This window comes from Phalangium opilio, unplaced genomic scaffold, assembly GCF_054372755.1.
Source record: "Phalangium opilio isolate 3A_F unplaced genomic scaffold, DU_Popi_V2 ptg000077l_1, whole genome shotgun sequence".
Classification (NCBI taxonomy): Eukaryota; Metazoa; Arthropoda; class Arachnida; order Opiliones; family Phalangiidae; genus Phalangium; species Phalangium opilio.
The window spans coordinates 6245367-6266522 of NW_028324185.1; the positions used below are offsets into that span (position 1 = coordinate 6245367).

The window sequence follows — 21156 nt, forward strand, 5'->3', positions numbered from 1 at the left end:
CAAGTACCTACAAGTACCCCCAAGTACCTACAAGTACCCACAAGTACCTACAAGTACCCACAAGTAACTACAAGTACCCCCAAGTACCTACAAGTACCCACAAGTACCTACAAGTACCCACAAGTACCCACAAGTACCCACAAGTACCTACAAGTACCCACAAGTACCTACAAGTACCCACAAGTACCTACAAGTACCCACAAGTACCTACAAGTACCTAAAAGTACCCACAAGTACCCACAAGTACCTACAAGTACCCACAAGTACCTAAAAGTACCCACAAGTACCTACAAGTACCCACAAGTAACTACAAGTACCCCCAAGTACCTACAAGTACCCAAAAGTACCTACAAGTACCCACAAGTAACTACAAGTACCCCCAAGTACCTACAAGTACCCAAAAGTACCTACAAGTACCCACAAGTACCTAAAAGTACCCACAAGTACCTACAAGTACCCAGAAGTACAGACTGTTAAAAAAGTCTTTGCGCGTTGCGTTTTTCGCACATATTTTACTATATTTCAAAACCTATTCAAGCTAGCGCTCTGGAATAAAGTGCGTTATAAAAGTTTTGCATTCCTCTTTCATATTTTACCCGTTCCACTGTTGTCCTTTGCATACTTATACCGGAAACCGGAAATGTCAAAATTATCAACTTTGAAAATATTGGATTCTCGAAGATATAAATGCGATTTTCGGAATCCTTGGGGTCGATTCATATTTGAAAAGTGTTCACCAAATTCAATTTGGATGAATAGGTCACGAGTAATCAGCCTTTATTCAAAATCTGGCAACTTTGGTTAGATTGGCGATAATTCATAATCGAGTATCGAATCTTTGTCGTAATAATGCTTGTTAGATGTTATGACACTTTATGCGTATATATATGATTGGTCTTTTGGCGCAATACTTTGAAACAAATCATTCATTAAAGGGATGGTGAAGTGGAAAATAAAGTAATTTTTTATTGATTCTTCTATGAGACCAATCTGCATTGTGAAACATCCAGGAAATAACACCGAACGATTTTTAAACGACAATTAGTTAGAAATTTCATGGATAATTTTAAATAAGGATCTCCGACCAATCGCGTAGCGCCCCGCCTTTTTATCAACAATTTTCTCTTGGCACGCTCCGTGTTGAATATATTTATCGCGAGACTTGAAAAAATTTGCACGATGTGACAATTGTGGCGCGAGACATGGAGTGTGCCTCGAAAATTTTGTTAACGAAAAGGCACGGCGTTACGGGATTGGTCGGAGTTCCTTTTTTGAAACTATTCTTAAAATCTTAGCCTAATTTGAATATTAAAATCAATGGGAGGTATTTCCTGAATTTTTCATTATGCATACTGGTAGAAGAATGAATAAAAAAATCACTTTATTTTCCACTTCCCACTCCCTTTAAGAGAAAACTCACGTCTTTTGAAGAGGAGAAGCGGTTTGAAAATATTGTTATTTGGGCCATGATATCATAATATTTAGAACTCATATTAATTACGTCTGGGTCTTAAGCCCGATTCATTGCAGCCTAGTGAAAATCTCATTCATGATGGCATGTGCGCTGCACGAGATCCCTTCAAATAGACAAATTCGACTATTCTATACATGAAACAACTTCAGAGGAGAAGGGCTTCTATGCTAGGGATGTTCGCTACGCGATTGAGCTTCTCTAAACGGAGCCTGAAGTTGGGCTATAGCCTCCCGCGTTTAGCGCAAATGTGAGGCCATTGAAAGATTTTTATTTTAGAAGCAGAAATAGGGAACAGAGTAATCTGGGCGCGCGTCAAAGTCCCGGACCCCCTTCCTCGGGACGGTGGGATATGAAAGAAGAGGCTGGTCATATAGTGACAAAGGTAAAAAAGAATTACGTATTTTTCGCCGATCCCGTCAGCAACGTCAGCAAAACGTAGTTTAAGTGAGCAATCAGAAAATTCAAACTTTTCATCACACGTTAGAGGGAGGGCTCTATACTGGGCTGAGTCGGACTGAATTAAACACTAACCGTTCTCCAATCCTACTTCTAAAATTAAATCTATCTCTATTGAGGCTTAATAATATAGCCGACCGCAACCAAAGCATGGTCAAAGGCGTATTTCACAACTGACGTTCAAATGGAAAAGCCTAAAAATTAAATGAAAAAAATGAATGCCGGTAAGAATGATCACAACTGAAAATAACAGCTAACACCTAAAAAAAGAACGCGAACGGTAAACACTTGAAGTTGGTCTCTCTGCGCTGCTGGTCTGCTACTCCTTTCGTTTAGTTTCTATGGCAAGATTACTAGCTTTGGGAGGTATTGGGATATTAGGCCATTTTGTGTTTTAAGACTTTTATTGTGTAGGAAAGAAAACGACCCTGTTTAACGAAACTTTGGATAATTTTTAATATTTAGTTAAAAGTTGAAATATATTTATAAAATTTGGACGAAAATTGTTAAATAACAAGACTTCCTCTGAGTTTCAAATTGAAGAATGTTCGTGTGCTTTATGGAACTATTGTTTACAAAAAAGACAGTCACTTTCAGTTTCAATTGTTGCTTGATATTTTATTGGACATCCCCAAGTCGTTAAAGGAAGGATGAAGAGGAAAATAAAGTGATTTTTTGATAGATTTTTCTTATTATAAGACCATTATATGCACAGTGGCACAGTGAAACATTCAGGAAATAAAGTCTCCGAATGATTTTAAAATTCAAATTAGGTTCAGATTTTAAAGATAATTTGAAATAAGCACCACTGACTAATAGCTTAACGCCCAGCCTTCCTATTAACAAAATTTCCGTTGCACGCTCTATATCTCGCGCCACGATAGTCACATCGCAAGCAACTTTTTTTAAATCTCGCGATAAATTTCATTCGGCATGGAGCGTGCCACGTGAATTTTGTCAATAGGAAGGCAGGGCGTTACGCGATGGGTCGGAGGTCATTATTTCAAATTATCCATAATAGCTGAACCTAATTGGAATTTCAAAATCATTCGGAGATATATCCTGGATGTTTCACTACGCAGAATGGTAGAAGAATCGATTAAAAATTATTTGATTTTCCATTTCACCCTCCCATTAAACACATTGTTAATCGTATTCTAAAAGACAGACATAAACTCTAATGAAATTAGGAGGTAAAGCATTGTAATGTTAAAAAATAGAGGTCCCGACTCGTTGCAAGATTTCTGGAGGTCGAAGGAATTGACGCTAAGATTGAACCGCTCTCTCGCCCGACTTGAATCCGATTTAGCGTTTATGTCTGTCATTTAATAAAAGATTAAAAATCTGTTTAAGGGCTAAGGGAGGTTAAGTAAAATACAATTGAAACTGAAAGTGACAGTCTTGTTTGTAATAAATAGTTCAAGAACGCAGACGGTATTTCCTGGATGTTTCACTATGCAAAATGGTCTTATAATTAGAAGAAGAATCGATAAGAAAATCACTTTATTTTCCTCTTCATCCTTGCTTTAAGTGCTCGGGTATGTCCTATAAAATATCAAGCAGCAATTCAAGCTGAAAGTGACTGTCTTGTTTGTATAAAATAGTTCAATAAAGCCCACGAGCATTCTTCAATTTGAAACTCGAAGGAAGTCTTGTTATTTGAAAATTTTCCTCCAAATTTTATAAATATTTTTCAACGTTTAACTAGTTATCAATGATGATATTAATAGTTATCCCACTGCCTTCTCTAATTTGAGATGGCAGTGGTTATCCAAAATTTCTTTAAAAAGGCTAGTTTCCTTTCCTATACAATAAGAATCTTAAATCACAAAATGGCCTAATATCCCAATACCTTCCAAAGTTAGTATTTTTGCCATAGAAAATAAACGAAACGAGTAGCAGACCAGCAGCGCAGAGAGACCAACTTCAAGTGTTTACCGTTCGGTTTCGTTTTAACTGTTAGCTGTTATTTTCAGTTGTGATCATTGTTACCGGCATTCATTTTTGTTTTAAACTTAAATTTTTAGGTTTTTTTCATCGGTAGCTTTGAACGTCAGTTGTGAAATACGCCTTTGCCCATGCTTTGGTTGCGGTCAGCTATATTATTAAGCCTCAATAGAGATAAATTTAATTTTAGAAGTAGGATTGGAGAACGGTTAGTGTTTAATTCAGTCCGACTCAGCCCAGTATAGAGCCCTCCCTCTAACGTGTGATGAAAAGTTTGAATTTTCTGATTGCTCACTTAAACTAGGTTTTGCTGACGTTGCTGACGGGATCGGCGAAAAATACGTAATTCCTTTTTACCTTTGTCACTATATGACCACCCTCTTCTTTTATATCCCACCGTCCCGAGGAAGGGGGCCCGGGACTTTGACGCGCGCCCAGAATACTCTGTTCCCTATTTCTGCTTCTAAAATAAAAATCTTTCAATGGCCTCACATTTGCGCTAAACGCGGGAGGCTATAGCCCAACTTCAGGCTCCGTTTAGAGAAGCTCAATCGCGTAGCGAACATCCCTAGCATAGAAGCCCTTCTCCTCTGAAGTTGTTTCATGTATAGAATAGTCGAATTTGTCTATTTGAAGGGATCTCGTGAAGCGCACATGCCATCATGAATGAGATTTCCACTAGGCTGCAATGAGTGTGGCTGAAGACCTAGACGTAATTAAAATGAGTTCTAAATATTATGATATCATAGCCCAAATAACAATATTTTCAAACCGCTTCTCCTCTTCAAAAGACGCGAGCTTTCTCTTAAAGGGAGCGGTAAGTGGAAATTAAAGTGATTTTTTATCGGTTCTTATAAGACCAGTCTGCATAATGAAAAATTTAGGAAATACCTCCCATTGATTTTAATATTCAAATTAGGCTAAGATTTTAAGAATAATTTTAAATAAGGACCTCCGACCAATCGCGTAACGCCGTGCCTTTTTGTTAACAAAATTCTAGTGGCACGCTCCATGTCTCGCGCCACAATTGTCACATCAAGCAAATTTTTTCAAATCTCACAATAAATTGATTCAACATGGAACGTGCCACGAGAAAATTGTTTATAAAAGGACAGGGCTCTACGCGATTGGTCGGAGATCCTTATTTAAAATTATCCATGAAATTTCAAACTAATTGGCGTGTAAAAATCGTTCGGTGTTATTTCCTGGATAATTCACTATGCAGATTGGTCTTATAGTAGAATCAATAAAAAATTACTTAATTTTCCACTTCACCATCCCTTTAATGAGCGTCTGAATTGTTTCAAAGTATCGCGCCACAATCCCAATCATATATATATATGCATAAACCTTAACTTTACAGCCGTAGTGCTGAGGTATGATCAGGCTCTATCAGCCATTCAATTGTGCATATTCTCACTGTCTGAAGCTAGTTCTGGGCTAATAGGACAAAACCTAATGATCCATGAATGGGCATTTTATTGGTGTAACATCATTTTAGTTTACGGCGCTATCGTTTTCGAAAACCAAGCGAATTTTACTGGTTAATAATTTTTTTATTATGGGATCATCGAAAACCAAATGTTACCCGAATGTGATTATTACCAGGATATTACGGGATAATAAGATTTTAATTTACGGTGTCATGGAATACAAAATGTTGCGTAAATGCGAAGTTCACGTTTCGGGTACATTCCAATTTACTGGGCCCACTTAAAGGAATACTCTACTCCGTAAAGTACCGATTTTTAACGCTAGATGGCGAGACCTTCAGGGGGCGTGTACGTTTTATTTGAAATATGTACATCAGCCCCCATTGGCCAATTGAGTCACGTGGTACAAAGACCTTACATTAGGGACTGAGAAATATAACAGAAACCGTGGCTTGCAGAAGCGCTGGGTTTGGGGGTCCGAATTTTGAAAAATCTCGCGTCTTTCCTCTCTCTCGTACCGGGTTTATTTGAATTTCTCTCCCCATCCGAGGCTCCGAGCGTGGGAAAGTTTTGGTTTAGGAACGATTCTGTTTAGGCTTGTTATATTTTTTCTTTCGGTCGGACGCGATATCGGTTAACGGCTTAACGCTAGTTATTTTTTTCGTTCGGTCGCGGCGCGAAATTTGTTGGTGAAACCGTGAAAACTAGAAACACTTGTTGTTCTGTCAATAGAGGATTTACTGCTGCCATTTCAAATAGTAAGTAATTATATTACCATTCATTATATTGTATATTTTAAACGCTTTAGTTATTCCGTTTTTTTTATAAATAGGAATTCATATATATTAAAAATTCGAGAGGGATTATAGAGTTTGATTTTTAAAAATCTAACTGAAATGGCTTCCAAAGGTTTGCCATGTTCTATATTGATTTATTGAAAAATTCCTAATATATTAATGAAGAACTAGATGCATGCTCAAAATTATGGTTAGCTATATTTTACTTGAGTTTATTGATTTACCAGAAACTACGCATAGAATGCAATTTTCGAAATTATTATTTCAACGGTGGACAGCCGAGAGAGCTAGGATGGGTATGGGTTCAAATAATGATAAATTTGCTACATTTCTACTTAACCAATTAGGGTAAAATTTACAGTTCTTACTAGTAGGCTACTTAGTTTTTCCTTTTTAAAATGAGCATATTCATGCAGTACTAAAGAGGTTGACCACAAATCAACTCAAACTGAAATTAGTGTCATTGACAAACAAGTGCAAACGGAACAAATAAGCACATTCGAAATGATGACTTCACCGTTTTTTACTGCAGCCAATACTGCAAGATATACACACGCTAAGCCAAAAGGTACATATTTAACATCTAGCTTGTAATTCAACATGTTTTATAACATTGTTATTAAACTACAGACAAATGTGAAACACCATTATATAAAAAATTTGGCTTGGCCATGGAATCACCACTGATAGATACACCTAAGGCAGGTAGTACCTCTACAGAGGATGAGCCTCCTTCAAGGAAAAGGTCTAGGCGTTCTTTGTTTGAAAGTGTAGAAGAACAAAATGATGATGATGAAATGTAAACATCATTAATTTAAAACATTCATAATATTAAATTATTATGAAAAATTATAAACTTAGAGAAGAGGAAATAACTGACAGAGACGCTGACCCAATTGAACAGGAAGCTATAGGAGATCTTATGGAAAATATTGAGTAGGGCATTTCAATTTATTAGTATGAATTTTTTCGATAAAAAACCTTTTTCAGTAATGAAGATGAGCATTCAGATCTAAATTTTGAAAATGAATTTACGGAAGATGCTATAATCGAATCGGATTATGAAGATTTAATTATTGAATACACTGAAGTAATTTTCATATTAATTTTAAAATTAACATTTCGCAGCAGCTTTAAAAATGTGTTGTTGGAAATGTATTGTTTTAGACTCCCCCACAGGAGCCTAAATACCAAACTGCGAAGGAGATCGTGAACGAAAATCTCTCCTTTGTGTATACTCCATTTTTAACTTCTCTGGTTCAGAAAGCTTATGGCAAAAAATGTTTAAATTGTCGGGCAAAATTGGATTACAAAATTCACAAGCGAGGAACTGCCCTTATTTACACGTGGAAATGTTGCGAGGGTACTGGCGGAAAACACGCAAAGGTAGTTTGATTATATACATTTTACTTTAGAAAACAAAACATAAGAAAAAATTAGTGATCGAATGTCAAAAATGATATAGGGAAAATGGGAGAGCCAGCCAATGTTTCATGGCCTATACGCGGGAAATTTAACTTTGGCAAGTGGCATTGTCCTTTCTGGAAACCAGTTTACCAAAGTGGCTTTATTTATGCAACATTGCAATGTGCATTTTTTTGGAAAAGACACCTTTTTCCGGTGAGGTTCCTTTTATATATATATAAATAAGTTTGTTGGGTCATACTAAAAACTGGGAAACTGGGAAAAATGAGAAATACGAAGAGTACAAAGTACTTGCGCCCTCTTGCTTAAAAGGCTTACCAACTTTTTCAAACCCCTCCCCAATCTGTCACCACCGTATTTTCGATGCGTTAATTGTTAGTTGCTAGGAGTTTTTAAGATGAGATGATTTTGGTATAGTGTAGAAAAATACAAACTAAAATTAAAATACTTTTCAACCAATTTTTGTGCATGAACATTGTTCTACTTTATGTTTATTCATTTATGTTTAAATTTATGGCCGTTGGATGCCAAGATAAACAGAATTCGTTCCTTAGCCTTAAGCATTCTAAAATGTACAAGGGATAGCTGAGATCCAAGAGAAACACAAAACCATTAAAGCCTCCCCTTGGGTGCTGGCGTTCGAAACCCCTATAACAAAGTTTATGGGGCCTTTCCCCTCTCATCATGGTTGCTTGGGAGAGGAAATTTCTTATAATAATAAAAAAATAGGGAAAACCTGAGTGAGAAGCGGCCCTTGATAGTGCTAACATGATTGCCCGTAATCCATACTTAATACAGTATTCTTTATAATTGTAACAATATGACACAAACACAAAACTTAAGTGAGTAGCCCCACGATGCGCAGCCTTTAACAGCGCTATAACGATTACCCGTAACGCATACCTAACCCTTAATACAAGAACATAAAATCTGAGTGATTAATAACCCCTCGATGCCCTACCCTAATGAGTGACTAGCCCCTCGATCTTCTAATTAATATGCGTACAGAAACGTTTGGTAAATAACCCCTATACATGCCCTACCCTAAACAGTATTAAAATGTTTACCCGTAATCCTTTCAATGAAATATAAAATATCTAGGGCCAAAAGTTAGTACTTACTTTCTGTTGCTTTTAAAATTCTTATGATTTGTGGAGAAATACCGGCAACTTCTAATAATAAATACCGCCTTAAGACCATTCTAAAAATAACGTCAGTACATACTTGCTTTTGCTTTTAAAATTCCCCTGATTTCTTTGAATATTGAAACAGGGGAGCGTGAAATTCTTATTGTCGAGGGGTGAGAGTCATTTTGAAGGGAACTTACTATTATAGTTCCCTTCCTTTTAAAATGCACGTTGAGTGCGGTACGATGTGTCTTCTATTAGGAGCCGAGCCCTTGGGCCATCTATTTTTAAAGATTTTGGTCCCTATTTCTATCATAAAAAGTCCCTTTTTCGCCTATTTATTTTTGAGAATTTGATGTAAGTCCTATCTACTAGGCCTAGTATGCTAAACATTACTGGTCAAAATCGTCGGTGCTGAATACACGCGTTAAGACTAAAACACCATTTAATGTGCAGAAAATATACTATTTAATAGATAATATATAGAATAAAATACAATACGTACAACAAAAATACAAAATATGCACAACAAAAACACAAAATATGCACAACAAAAACACAAAATATATACAACAAAAACAGAAAATATATACAGTTATAAGATAAATTATGCTGGAAATCTTCCGGGTTGAAAGCCGCGATACACTCCATCCGGACTGGGGAACTCACTACGAATTCGCCCGACACAACAGGCCGGCAAAACCATTCTGTTGCCTAGGCCAAGAAACCCGAAGAGGGTTAGACATAGATTAGCATAAGCCTGAAATCTGAGATTTTCGTTATCTATGTCTAACCCTCTTTCCAGGATTAGTTCGCCTCTAAGGCGCATCGTCAATACCAGGACCAAAGGTTCTAAGCAAAACAAGTTAAATCGTGGCCGTAGGGTGGTACAAACTGCGTTTCCACAGCAGACATTCTCGGGCTCGGTGGGCATCCTTTCACAACGCCCGCAAACGCAGTTTCGCAGCGGGTCACCCGGAGGAGAGGGTGGAGGGGATTGACGCTCGCCCAAGTTGGGCGGACTTTGCACCTCAACGTCAACTCGGTGAGAATTTCCGCGTTGAACTTTAATAATTTGAAATTTTTACAATGCTTCGAAATTAAAATTTACACGAAATATGGGCCCATTACCATCTCTAAGGATAGCTTCTGTTTCCGGGACCATTCGGGCTAGTCGCCGCAGCAGTTGATCCTTTGTATCAACGTCTAGCTTGTCAATAACATCCTACAATATTTACATATATTGCGATTAAAAAATTCTAAACAAGTAAATCAGTAGAAGAAAATACACACATCGATATTCTTAGACGTTTCCGTTTCGGTCGAGAGAACTCTCGGCTCATCTGAGATGCCCATCTCCAAAAATGCCCTCCTCATGGCGGGGTCCCCCTGAAATTTTGGGGCTCTTTTTTGAAAAGGCCGTCTTGGGGCACGGCTACCGCGGGTCCGCCTCCTCTTACTAGTAGTGGTCTATAAAATATATATTTAAAACCATTTCCTGGGGGAGGGGGGAGAATTATATTACCTGAACAATATCCTCTTCTTCCGTGCTTGCTTCATTTGGTTCCTCGTTTTACGACTCGGACTCCTCACTAGCCCTTTCCTCTTCTTGGAAGAGCGGTAGTTCTTGGGCCGGAGGAAGCCGCGGCACGGTTATTTCCGGGGCTGGCGCACTTGACGTGCTAGGTCTAGCCTGGTTTTGGCACACTAGGACCTTTTTTCCCACAACCCCACAGCTGCACCTATCGCTACATTCTACCCCATTAGCCTTACAAGGGCAAGAAAGCCGTCCAGTCGCACGGGTGCACACTGAACGGCAAGAGCAACAATTCCCGAAAGGGTCCGAGGTCCCAAGACCCATTGCAATTGGGAAATTCATTTTTGCGAAGAAGGCTTTATAATATGTCTTAACTATAAGGACCAAAATCTGAAAATGACAACTTTCAAGAGTTGCTGAAAATTCAGATTTCGCAAGCACCGTAAATTAGTCCTCTACTTTGCAAATTATATTTTTTTTTAGCGTAATAGCACTTTAAAAGGCGAGATCAGTAGTGAAGCTTATAAAGTATATGTGAAATCTACAATTTGGTGTAATACAGCTTTCAAGGTAAAATGGGGACAAGAAAAACCTATTTTTTCTTTTTTTTTCTTTTTTTTTGTACTTTTTAGCTTATATTTTCAATTAGCTTGAAAAAAAAAGTCATAAAATTCCCATAAATTTCGACTGAAAACACGTGCAAGTCTTTTGGCGCTTAGCACGAACCCATTTGAAATGTTCACTTCCACAAACAAATTCCAATCTATCGTAAAGTTTATCTGCCACCCTTCCAAATAAGTGCCAAAGCCAAAGTCAGCCTATATACATAAAGATAGAATTCTGACTCAGTACAGTGAAATAAAACCCTTGTGTTAGCTCTTATCCTTTTTAAGCGCAAATTGGGTTGTAAAACGAGGGAATAGGGATTCAACTAAGGTTTAAAAAAAAAGGTTGGCCTGTTCCTCAAAAGTGGGAGCCGACCCGACACACACACTCTAATGGGTGCAATTAAGGACCCCTGAACCCCCATGGACAAAGAGTAGGCCGACTCGGATTTTCGATTGAGAAAAATCGAGAGGCTAATCACTCCTATTTCTTGTGCACCGATTACCGATTGTCCTTAGTCAAAATACTGACTCTAAATTTCCTAGGTTTCATTACTGATTTTAAAATTGGTGCAGGATTCATATAGGAAAATCAATTTTAAATTTTATTCTACCTATTGAGGCACATTTTGCTAATATTGAATTTAGTTTCGTGAAATCAATTCTATAATTTCACCTTGATATTAGATAGGCATTATCTCCTTTCCATTTTACAGTAATATGTTTTTAGAAGTAAACTGTTTCCTATATACGGAACGTTCCGCTACTATACTCTAGACATTTTAAGACTTAGATGTTAAATTAAACATTTTCGATATGCAGCTACCAATTACATTTCATGAAGCCAGCGGTGGATCTTTTCTGGGAAAAAACTCAAAAAGAAACTTTTGAAGAATTGTCAGGTCAAGACCTGATATTGGCTGGCGATGGTAGAATGGATAGCCCTGGGCATTGCGCAATGTTCTGCTCGTACACTTTGGCAGATACAAATAGCAGGAAAATTGTATCTGTTGTTAACAGAGATGTGAGGCATGCCCAGGGTAAAAGCCCAAACATGGAGCTATTAGCCTTCAAAGCTGCCGCCAACGAAGTTGTAGAGTTAGGGTCTCAACACCGTGTTAATGTAGTGGAAGTTGTTACTGACGCCCATTCAGCAATTTCTGGAGAACTAAGTTAGTTTTGGGTGATATTGTGTACAGATACCTTTTAAGAAATTTAGAAACTTAAGAATTTTTATATTTTACTAAGGAAAAGAGGAATCTTGTTTGCCAGGTGTCAAGCATTCCTGGGATACATGGCACGGGGGGAAAATTATTTTGAAAAGAATCAATGATGTGAATCTATAAATCATTTAATCCGTCTTTTTGTGTTTCTTATTAAATAAATTCATTTCAATCCGTTAAAGATTGGGCTAAAATGCAAAGAACACCGAGACCTAAGTCACTGGGCTCCATTACTTAGGAATCATTTCTGGTGGTGCTCTAAAAACTGTGAGGGCAACGTGTATAAAATGAAGGTATTTTGATGTTATGGAAAGTTACGAGGTATGTAAGTTGTAACTTGAAACGTATTTAGTGTTTGTGGTTGACTTGTCTGCACCATGTCGTCAATGAACATGAGTGGCACGTGGAAATTGGCATGTACAATCACTGTGACCATGACCTTTTAACACCAGAGCAGCTCGAAAAACACCCGTGGTTAAAACCAAACACTCCTACGTTTATAAAACTAAGGAATGAAGTTTTGCGAAAATACCTATTGAAGAATATGGTATATTTCACAAATTTTAGGTAAAAACTTGTACTTGAACAAAACGCGTAATTTTATGTTTCAACTGTACCATTCTTTGAAAGATAACATAAACATTTTTAGGCATACCGGGTTTCTCGAAAGTTACCATAGCCTGATTCTTATGTACGCCCCAAAAAGAATCGCTTTTGGGTAGGACTGGCTGAAATAGATTTAGGGTTAAGAATGTTCATTGTTTATTGGTATATTTTTCAAAGATATTGGGGTTACCAAATTAGAGTTAAGCTCGCGGCTATAGACCACAATAAACACTGCGGACGACCAAAGGCACTAACCAAAGATGGAAAACCAAGGTAATAAATCATTTCTAATAAATCAAATTATGTACAAATTGTCCGTATATGAAAAACTTCACAGGGATACGCGTGCCTATAGTAAACGCACTAAGGCTTGGTACATAGTCCCAATATATGAAAAGAAAAAGTATACCTATATAAAAGACTTAATGATTTGCATATTTGAGCAACGGGAGAATTTCAAGGTAATATACATTGTACCGATTAGATACTGAAAAATCCTTATTGTTACGTAATTATCTTAGGGTAATTTAAAACAACGTGTTCCTCTGGAAGAGGATCATCCACTTCGGATATCAAAAACCAGGGGAATGACTGAAGGCCCTTCAAAGGAGGAACTGAGGGAAAAACAAATTACCCGTTTTTAATTAGTGTATTTATGCTGTGAATTTGGTGCAGCTAAAAAGCGCGAAAACTTTTAAAATATTGTAAGCTATAGCTGTGGTGATTTCGTGGGGATAATGTTGCGTGTTATTCTTTAGAATATTTCCAAACAACTCAACCTTTTAAAACTTGAAAAATTTATTGAGAATTAACTTCAATTAAGATGAGTAAAATAAAAAAACATTCATCATTAGACTGAAAATGAAATTGCACGCCCTTGTGCCCGAAAAATATTCTCCCACTTCAGTCCAATAATGCTCGCCCGAGAACCCAATAAAAAAGTGAAATTTCTTGCTCGCTCGAGAGCCCAATAATAAAGTGAAATTTCTTGCTCATTCGAGAGCCCAATAATAAAGTGAAAGCTCTTCCTCGCCCAAGAGCCCAATAAACAAGTGAAAGTGAAGTCCAAAAAGGAAAGTGATAATAATAAACAAATACTTATAGAAAGTCCGTAACTGTTAGTGTCCCGTGAAATCAAGGGGTGTTTTTCAAAAACAAAATTTGCCGTGCTCGTGTACAACTTCACTTTCGTTTTCGCTTTCATTTCTTCAAAACAACCCAAACACAAAAAACAAGTATTTGTTATTTCCGCAACAAGACGATCCAAGGTCTGGGCTCGTAATAGTAGCCACATCTTACCGTTCTTAACAGGCGTACAGAAAATCAGAGTGAATAGCCCCTCGATGTCCTAACAAAAAAATATAACCCTTAATCCTTACTTCAATCAATTTACTTACGTTGTAATTGAAATATCCGGGACGTCAAGCTAGTACTTTCTTTTAAAATATCCCCTCGATGAGTTTACAACATAGACTTATGCCGATGCATACATATCGCATCTTATAAATTTATAACATGGACTTATGCGCAGAAGCGTTTGAAAGAGAACATCCAAACTTGAGTTCTTTCTTTGTGTAAACTCTGAACTTTTTATTGCATAGAAAGTTGTTCCGATTCTTAGAATAGTCATGGCTTGAAATGTGAGAAATTTTAAAGAGAGAATGAAATTTCTCATTTTGGCATGGCAATATGACCAATTTGTGGGTTCATATAAGACACACAGATATTACTATTTGTTCATTAATATTTTCACGGTGCATCCGCATTGTACTGTTATAGATAAATCATAAGCTTTCCCCCTTCAAAATCACCAATGATTGAAAAATATCACCTTAAAGGCTGACTTCCATCTAAAAGAGTTCTAGCGAACTGAAAACCGAGCATGAAGACTAACAATGGAGCGACCGTGCCGATTTTCGAATCCCCGCTGGGGTAAAAGATGGAAGGGTTCTAGCCCCGGTTCTAACTAACTGAAAGCCATGCAATGTGGTTCTAGCGAACTGAAGACACAATAGAGAATTTCCTTCAGAGGAAAGCAAAAATTCGAGAGGAAAGGCTTTTTATTGTGTATCTTCAGTTCGCTATAACCACATTGCATGGCTTTCAGTTTGTTAGAACCCTTCCAGCGTTTTCCCCAGCGGGGCTTCAAAAATCGGCACGGTCGCCCCATTCTTAGTCTCGATGCTCGGTTTTCAGTTCGCTAGAACTCTTTTCGATGGAAGTGGGCCTTTAACACAATTTATCCCTTTTCAGTCTACGTGCGTTCATAAATATGTGCATAGTACATTTGCAATGCACTGTTATAGACAAATAATAATCCCGATCCTTTGAAAATCAAAAATCCATCTTTTCACTCTCCCTTTAAAAAGACGAACGTTACTTCAGACCAAGTCAAACTATACCCCCATCGTTAGATGTACATCAAACGATGTGGCTAAAAACGCTGAAAAATAGTTTCTACAATAGCCGTTACCCGGGAATTTACTCTCGCATAATTAGGACTCAAATCAAAATGTTATAAGAAACAACGGGTAAATTTTAGCGTATGTATGTACTGTAGATAGTATATTAGATCTACTTATGACTAATATTTTTATTATTATTTATGGCAAATTTTTTAACGCATTTCGTGAGTGCACGCCGATGAAGCAGAAATCGGCGCTTTTCATCCGACAAATACTGACATTTCGAATTAAAAACTTCTTTTTATGAAAATAAAATATAGCCTATATTATTCAGGGATAGTGTAGAATTTTTAGAAAGGGTATGTATACCCTTATTTAGAAACTAATTAATTTCTATATAGAAGTGTAGATCAGCCTACCCTCCAACCTGTCCGACATGGCCTTGATAAAAAGAGGGAAACTATCGGCATTGTTCTTTTGCCGTTCTAGACAAAAATCGGGAGAAACTGAGGGTATTACCATTCATCACTCTTAGATTCGCCGCAATGAGGGGTTACGTCTAAACAAATTAGCATTATCAAGGGTAGGACTTATACTTGTAATCTTTTAAGTACAGTCATATGTGCAGCCGCTAGCCCCGATTCCGCCTCGGGGCAGAGCGAACAATGTCCATACAGCCAAAGCGGAAGTGAATTCCACAACGCAAGGAGGGATAATGTAAGAATGCCAACTTTACCAAATTAATTCATTCCGATATTGTAAACAAGTCTTGCCGATTACACACAATAATTTTGAATAAAACTTATTACTTAAATATTTCATTTCAGACTGTGCACGGATTAAATTGAATGATAAAAACTCAATTTTACGACTGTAAATTTGCAATTTGAACTAATAAATTATAAATTTTTTTGCTCCATGTTCAATCTCATTTGTAGGAATTGTGTAATTTGATGTGAAAAAAGGATTTGTTAAGTGCATGTCCTTATTTGCCTCTTTGATAAATTTTTTTAACATTTTGGCAAGTAAAACATAATTTTATAATGAAACATTTTTATAGCTACTCTGTAGCTATCGAATAGAGTAATGGCAGTACCCCCTTTTAGCATGGGATGCCATTATTCTATTTATAAAGCGACCAAAAAATATTTTAGTTGTATAGGGGCATTACGAAAAGAGAGAGACGGGTTGTCTGGGCTCCTGGAGCCCCGTTACATCGGATCGTCTTTAGGCAAACACTCACCTCTTCCTCATTTTATAAACAGAAACATGTATAGCATATCGCGTCACCAAAGATCTGCTAGAGCTTTCTCCCTGGCTAGAGCCTGGGCTTCGGCTAGAGAGAAAAAGGGCGCTGTAGGAGGGGGAAGACAGTTGTATTTTTCCCTCTTCGAATCCCCCTAAAAAAACTGACTCGCAAGAGGGGAACAACTGTTTTTGCCTAGCCGTGGGAAACGGGTGGGAGAAAGGGCAGAACTGAAAAACCGTTAGAGGAAAAATTGAATTGCAGGCTTTCGCACCTAGGCGGCAGCACATTTTCTCTCCTTTTTCCGGGCGCAGTGAAGTTAATCTCAAGGGGCTCGAACGCAGCAGAGTATTGCTTTAAATTCAATATCTATAAAATTTAAAATCAAGTGCATGGCAACCGTTCATTTTGGCGAAGATGTAACTGTAAATTTTATATGCAACATACCGTTAATTTAATGGAAATTATTCATTGAAAATTAATTTTATTTAATCACAGACTTAAGTATGACAAAGCTGTGAATTTACATTCCTACCAGTTGCGTTTTTTTCTATTCTTTTGCATTTTTTTCCAATGTAAATTTGACATTATTTTTCACTGTCAAACTACTGGCAGCAAGCTGCCGGTAATTTGACTGTAAATTTTACGGTAATTTCTTACAGTGTAGACGGCTGAAAATTTGCTGGAACGTTAATAAGTAGTAGGCGCGTACTAAGGACAAATTCCCCCCAATCCGCCGACATCTTAATAAATGACCCCCAAAAATGTACTAAATCTTCTCTATGCAACAAAATCCGCGTGTTTCAACAGATTTCACAAATATTTAGTACACTGGTTTCCATTAACCTGTAAACGGGTTGAATGGTCTTTCGGGTTCAATTTGTTGCCATCTTTTTAAATGGCGGCCAACAATTTAAAAACCCTTCTTTATAGAATAATGTCTGCGTGAAAAGTAATAATTCAAAAATACGTGTCCCTAGGGAGGGGCTGACGAGCAACGCCGAGGCCCTTAATTCTCTCCTAGGGTAGGGCTACAAAAATATTAGTGGAATCAGTAAAATCTACCCATTCTATATAACATTTTGATGGAAAATCTTATTACACGCGAGCAACGACGCCAAGGGAATAACAGCTAGTTGTTTATAGAAATGATTGAATTGAATAATGGCATGGGGGCAAGACGGGGTACTGTTCATGAGCGTTTGATGTTTTCGGGATGGTCAATGACCATCTGTCTGTTATGACCATTTACGGGTCTTAGGACGCGGCCTACGTCTAAGGGGGGGTTGTTTGAGGCCGTCTCAGGTTTGCTAAAAAGTCTGAGGCGTTGAGCCGTCCTTCCGGGGCAGAGGAAGATGACGTGGTCGACCTTGTCCAAGTCCGTACAGAGCGGACAATGAAGCGAGCAAAGCGCGTGTGGGTAGGCGGCCGCGTGCGAGCCTGGCCAGCAAGGAGTAGGACAACCCTCGGTAACGGGACATACCATAGCCGTCTCAGCGCACTCTCTGAACCCAACCAAAACGCCTAGAGCCCAGCGCCAAAAAGCGAGAAGACCTCCTTGTTTCGGGGTGCTTCTTGACGCACCCCTACGCCCTGTGAAGTTTTCTTCACCCATGTCAATAATACTATTGGGAAAGGAACATTAGTGAATGTGCCTTATAGAGAACAATCATGCTAAGAAACGAACAAACAACGCGCGAAGCTGATATAGGGATCTAAAACTGACAACATTATCGTATCTTAACAATAGGAAGATTTTTAAATTGAAGGAAGGCGCGTGAACTATTCGGTTTGCTCAATAGAGCTCTCTCAGAAGCCTTAGTATGACGTCACCCCTGCTATATGCCCATAGAACCAAAGTGGTACTAAACACGGCTGCCCACAGCCAAAGCTAAGCCCGTGACGTTTTACTTAGGCACTGACGTGACGTCGAAACTGAGATAGCTCAATTGTGCCAGAAAAATGACTCACATTTCCCTGGCGACTTTCCCGTAAACGCTGATACTGTAGATTTCATTTTTCCGCATTCGAAAGGGAAGTCCGGTACTGGTTAGCTCAGTTTTCTAAGCCTAAATTGAAGCGACCACCGGAAAAGAAAAGCTTTCAGCGGATTGTTCAAATGTCCTGGCTATCCAGTGGTAGCTTGCGAGATGTATAGAGTCTGCCTTGGTATTGCGGCTTGCTTTTAGCGCGTCATACAGTCATTACTTAATGCGTTCTGATTTGCCTATTGGGAAATCTCGAGGACTCGACGCCTTTTGAATTATTCCTGGCTATATATGTATTATGAAAAGACGGACGAGTGTTTGAACATTAAAAATTCATCGAGGACAAATGGCGCTATAACACGGCCTAAAACTTCAGCTATCGACTGTATGACGCTACATACCAAACTAGTTTGTCCCAGCTAGCTCGGCCAATCACGAGGATGTCGTGCCCAATATCGTTATTTGACCAGAAGGTGATAATAGAAGAAGCGTGACACTCTGTATCCTCTTAACACTTTCGTTACGTAACATGATTCTTCCCGGGCTCATGGCACCATTTTGTTTGCTCTCCCGCTCATCAAACTAAGTTCAGATGCGCATCTTACCGTGCTACGGTGAATTCTACTACAACTGTTTGGTATTTACAAAATCCTCAGCAATCAGCCTTACATACATTGATTCTCTTGACGTGGGACAAAAATCCAGCACAAGCGCATGCGCCTTGGCAAATACTTAAGTAGCGCTAATAGATATAGTAATGATGAGGGGGAATTATCTATCGCGTATGTGATTTGGTTTAGTAACCTTGCAGACTTCTGATGTTAATTGCCCCGCAGTGTCGCTTTGTGGTTGTACATTTCTCTCTCGAAGGGAAGCATTATACACTTCTGATGTGACTTTCTGCACTCTCTCTCTTTCTCTCTCTCTCTTATGAAAAAGCACCATACAGGCGCCATATGGTATCGATTTAATTTAAAACTTGCTTTATGCGAGTTTTATTTTACACCTGAAAAGTTGTTTTTGGGTTTAATTAAATGGATCAAGCCGGAACCATTCTGTTAACTAAGAATAAGCGGACGTGCGTAAAACGTTTAAAGTGGTTCGAGGCTAAACGAAAACCGTTAAAGGTCGGTCCTAGGGACACAAGCGTCACCTTTAGTACGTCTAGAATTGACCACGTCGAAGAGTACGGTTTGCAGTTTGATTAACCCTTTTCGTAATGGATCTGGATTTGGGTTTAAATATTTCGGAACCTCTTCTCGCCAATTTCATCGAACCATTCACCTTAGTTGACTGCGCAGCTGGAATGTCGTCTTTAAGGGTCGCCGATGGAGCCTTAGCTCTGTCTGATCTTTGAGATTTTTCACTGTAAAAATTTATCAGAGTATTCTAATGTACAAATTGTAGAACCTATAATCAATGTAAAATTTAAAGTGTACCACCACAAAGTGCACGGGGTAATTGTAACATGATTCTTTCCTACATCAGAATTAACATTTGGAGTGCGCAAGGTTACTAAACCGAATCACATACGCGATAAATAGTTCCCCCTCATTATTACTATATCTATAGAGCTATCTCAGAAGCCTTAGTGTGACGTCACCCATGCTATTTTCCCATAGAACCAAGCCGTACCAAACATGACCGCCCACTTTCAAAGCTAAGACTCTGACGTTTTACCTAAGCACTGACGTCACAACTAAGATGACTCTATTAGCGCTTAACTATTTGCCAAGACCCATGAGCTTGTACAGGATTTTTGTCCCATCCACGTCAAGACAATCAAGGTTTGTGCCTACTTGATTGCTGAGGATTTAGTAAATACCAAACAGTTGTAGTAGAATTGACTCCATCTGAACTTAGTTTGATGAACGAGAGAGCAAACAAAATGGTGCCATGAGCCCGGGAAGAATCATGTTACATAACTAAAGTATTAAGAGGATACAGAGTGTCACCCTTCTTCTATACCCCCTTCAGATATTGGCGATAAAATCAGAAAAAAAATGTACTTGGAAGTTTGCAGGTAGATAAAACTTTCGAGGCTGCAGCTGTTGGGTGTTGCTGCGCGTCGAGGTTGTAACTTAAACGCAGCTGAATCTCTACTTAATAATTATGCTAATTATGATAATTATCTGTGTGTTAATTAGTTGCATTTGGTCGAAGCCGATAAAGTTGGCTCAGGATTTAATCGAGTGTGCCATAAATTTCCGCTTCGTTTAACTTTAATTTCATCATTTTCAATTAATCTTTATTTTAATTGCCAACAATCCTTAATTATTGCTGCGCCAACTGAACGCTCAAATATAGCTCAAAGTAGCCCAAAACTCGCAACCAACTTTGCTCAAACTTGAACCGATACATTTTTATTGATACAAAGTTTGCTCTTTGCATTTCCCCAAAAACAAGTCACGAAAATCGTTTTGTATTAGCTACGTGTGTGAGGTGGCAGATCGGGTTCATATACGGTTGATCATAAGGTATGTTCATGTTCCATAAGTTTGTTTAATTAATCTCTGGTAACTTAGAAACTGCATCTTGTTGTCATTTTGAAGTGAGTGAGTGAGTGAATCAGGTCATAGATTCGAGGAGTTAAAGCGAGCGAGGGAGGCCTGGTGAGTGAGGCGCTGCTGTCAAAGGCCTAATTAGTAATGCAGATACTAAATAGGACCTAAATGGGCTGCAAAAGGTACTAAGCCACGTTCACACTTACATGGGGAAACCGGTTCGAAGCGATTCAAAACGCTTCCAAAGTTAAGTGTGAACAAAATCAATACTCGTGAAGGTAATTACAAACTTGCGAAGCAACTTAAAGCGACTTTGGAAGCTAGTTTGTAGTTTTCAGGGGTATTTCACATGGAATGAGACTAGTATTAAGGGTATTTTCTAT

The 21156-nt window shown here is 38.3% G+C and overlaps 2 protein-coding genes across 6 annotated transcripts; one reads left to right on the forward strand and one right to left on the reverse strand.

Annotated features, from left to right (window-relative positions):
* The first annotated feature begins 5593 nt into the window (after positions 1 to 5593).
* Positions 5594 to 15954, forward strand: LOC149657105 (uncharacterized). 4 transcript variants are annotated; one of them, XM_089844563.1, is made up of 17 exons: positions 5594 to 6068; positions 6137 to 6219; positions 6335 to 6455; positions 6524 to 6675; positions 6738 to 6906; positions 6969 to 7043; positions 7098 to 7197; positions 7275 to 7493; positions 7573 to 7727; positions 11624 to 11973; positions 12050 to 12135; positions 12207 to 12317; positions 12377 to 12591; positions 12674 to 12742; positions 12808 to 12903; positions 12968 to 13091; positions 13152 to 15954. In XM_089844563.1, exons 2-17 carry the CDS (start codon positions 6207 to 6209, stop codon positions 13272 to 13274), a joined length of 2178 nt encoding a protein of 725 aa, XP_089700689.1. In that variant the 5' UTR covers positions 5594 to 6068; positions 6137 to 6206; the 3' UTR covers positions 13275 to 15954. The 4 variants fall into 4 exon arrangements, with proteins under 4 accessions (XP_089700689.1, XP_089700688.1, XP_089700687.1 ...); XM_089844562.1 differs by having other exon boundaries at positions 6143 to 6219; XM_089844561.1 differs by having other exon boundaries at positions 5594 to 6219.
* On the reverse strand, positions 8999 to 11597 carry LOC149657106 (P2X purinoceptor 7-like). 2 transcript variants are annotated; one of them, XM_089844566.1, is made up of 4 exons: positions 10185 to 11597; positions 9953 to 10129; positions 9791 to 9884; positions 8999 to 9724 (listed from the first exon to the last, which is right to left on the reverse strand). In XM_089844566.1, exons 2-4 carry the CDS (start codon positions 10034 to 10036, stop codon positions 9267 to 9269), a joined length of 636 nt encoding a protein of 211 aa, XP_089700692.1. In that variant the 5' UTR covers positions 10037 to 10129; positions 10185 to 11597; the 3' UTR covers positions 8999 to 9266. The 2 variants fall into 2 exon arrangements, with proteins under 2 accessions (XP_089700692.1, XP_089700691.1); XM_089844565.1 differs by having other exon boundaries at positions 9953 to 11597.
* Positions 15955 to 21156: the final 5202 nt, after the last annotated feature.

Excerpts from the sequence above, each read along its gene's own strand:
- LOC149657105 (XM_089844561.1), top strand. Across the intron at positions 7,198-7,274 it reads TAATTATTGAATACACTGAA|ACTCCCCCACAGGAGCCTAA; the intron begins GTAATTTTCATA and ends GTATTGTTTTAG. Across the intron at positions 12,592-12,673 it reads GTATATTTCACAAATTTTAG|GCATACCGGGTTTCTCGAAA; the intron begins GTAAAAACTTGT and ends AAACATTTTTAG.
- LOC149657106 (XM_089844566.1), bottom strand. The coding sequence starts at position 10,036 with ATGAGGAGGGCATTTTTGGAGATGGGCATCTCAGATGAGCCGAGAGTT. Across the intron at positions 9,885-9,952 it reads AAACGTCTAAGAATATCGAT|GATGTTATTGACAAGCTAGA; the intron begins GTGTGTATTTTC and ends TAAATATTGTAG. Across the intron at positions 9,725-9,790 it reads AGAAGCTATCCTTAGAGATG|TTCAACGCGGAAATTCTCAC; the intron begins GTAATGGGCCCA and ends AAATTATTAAAG.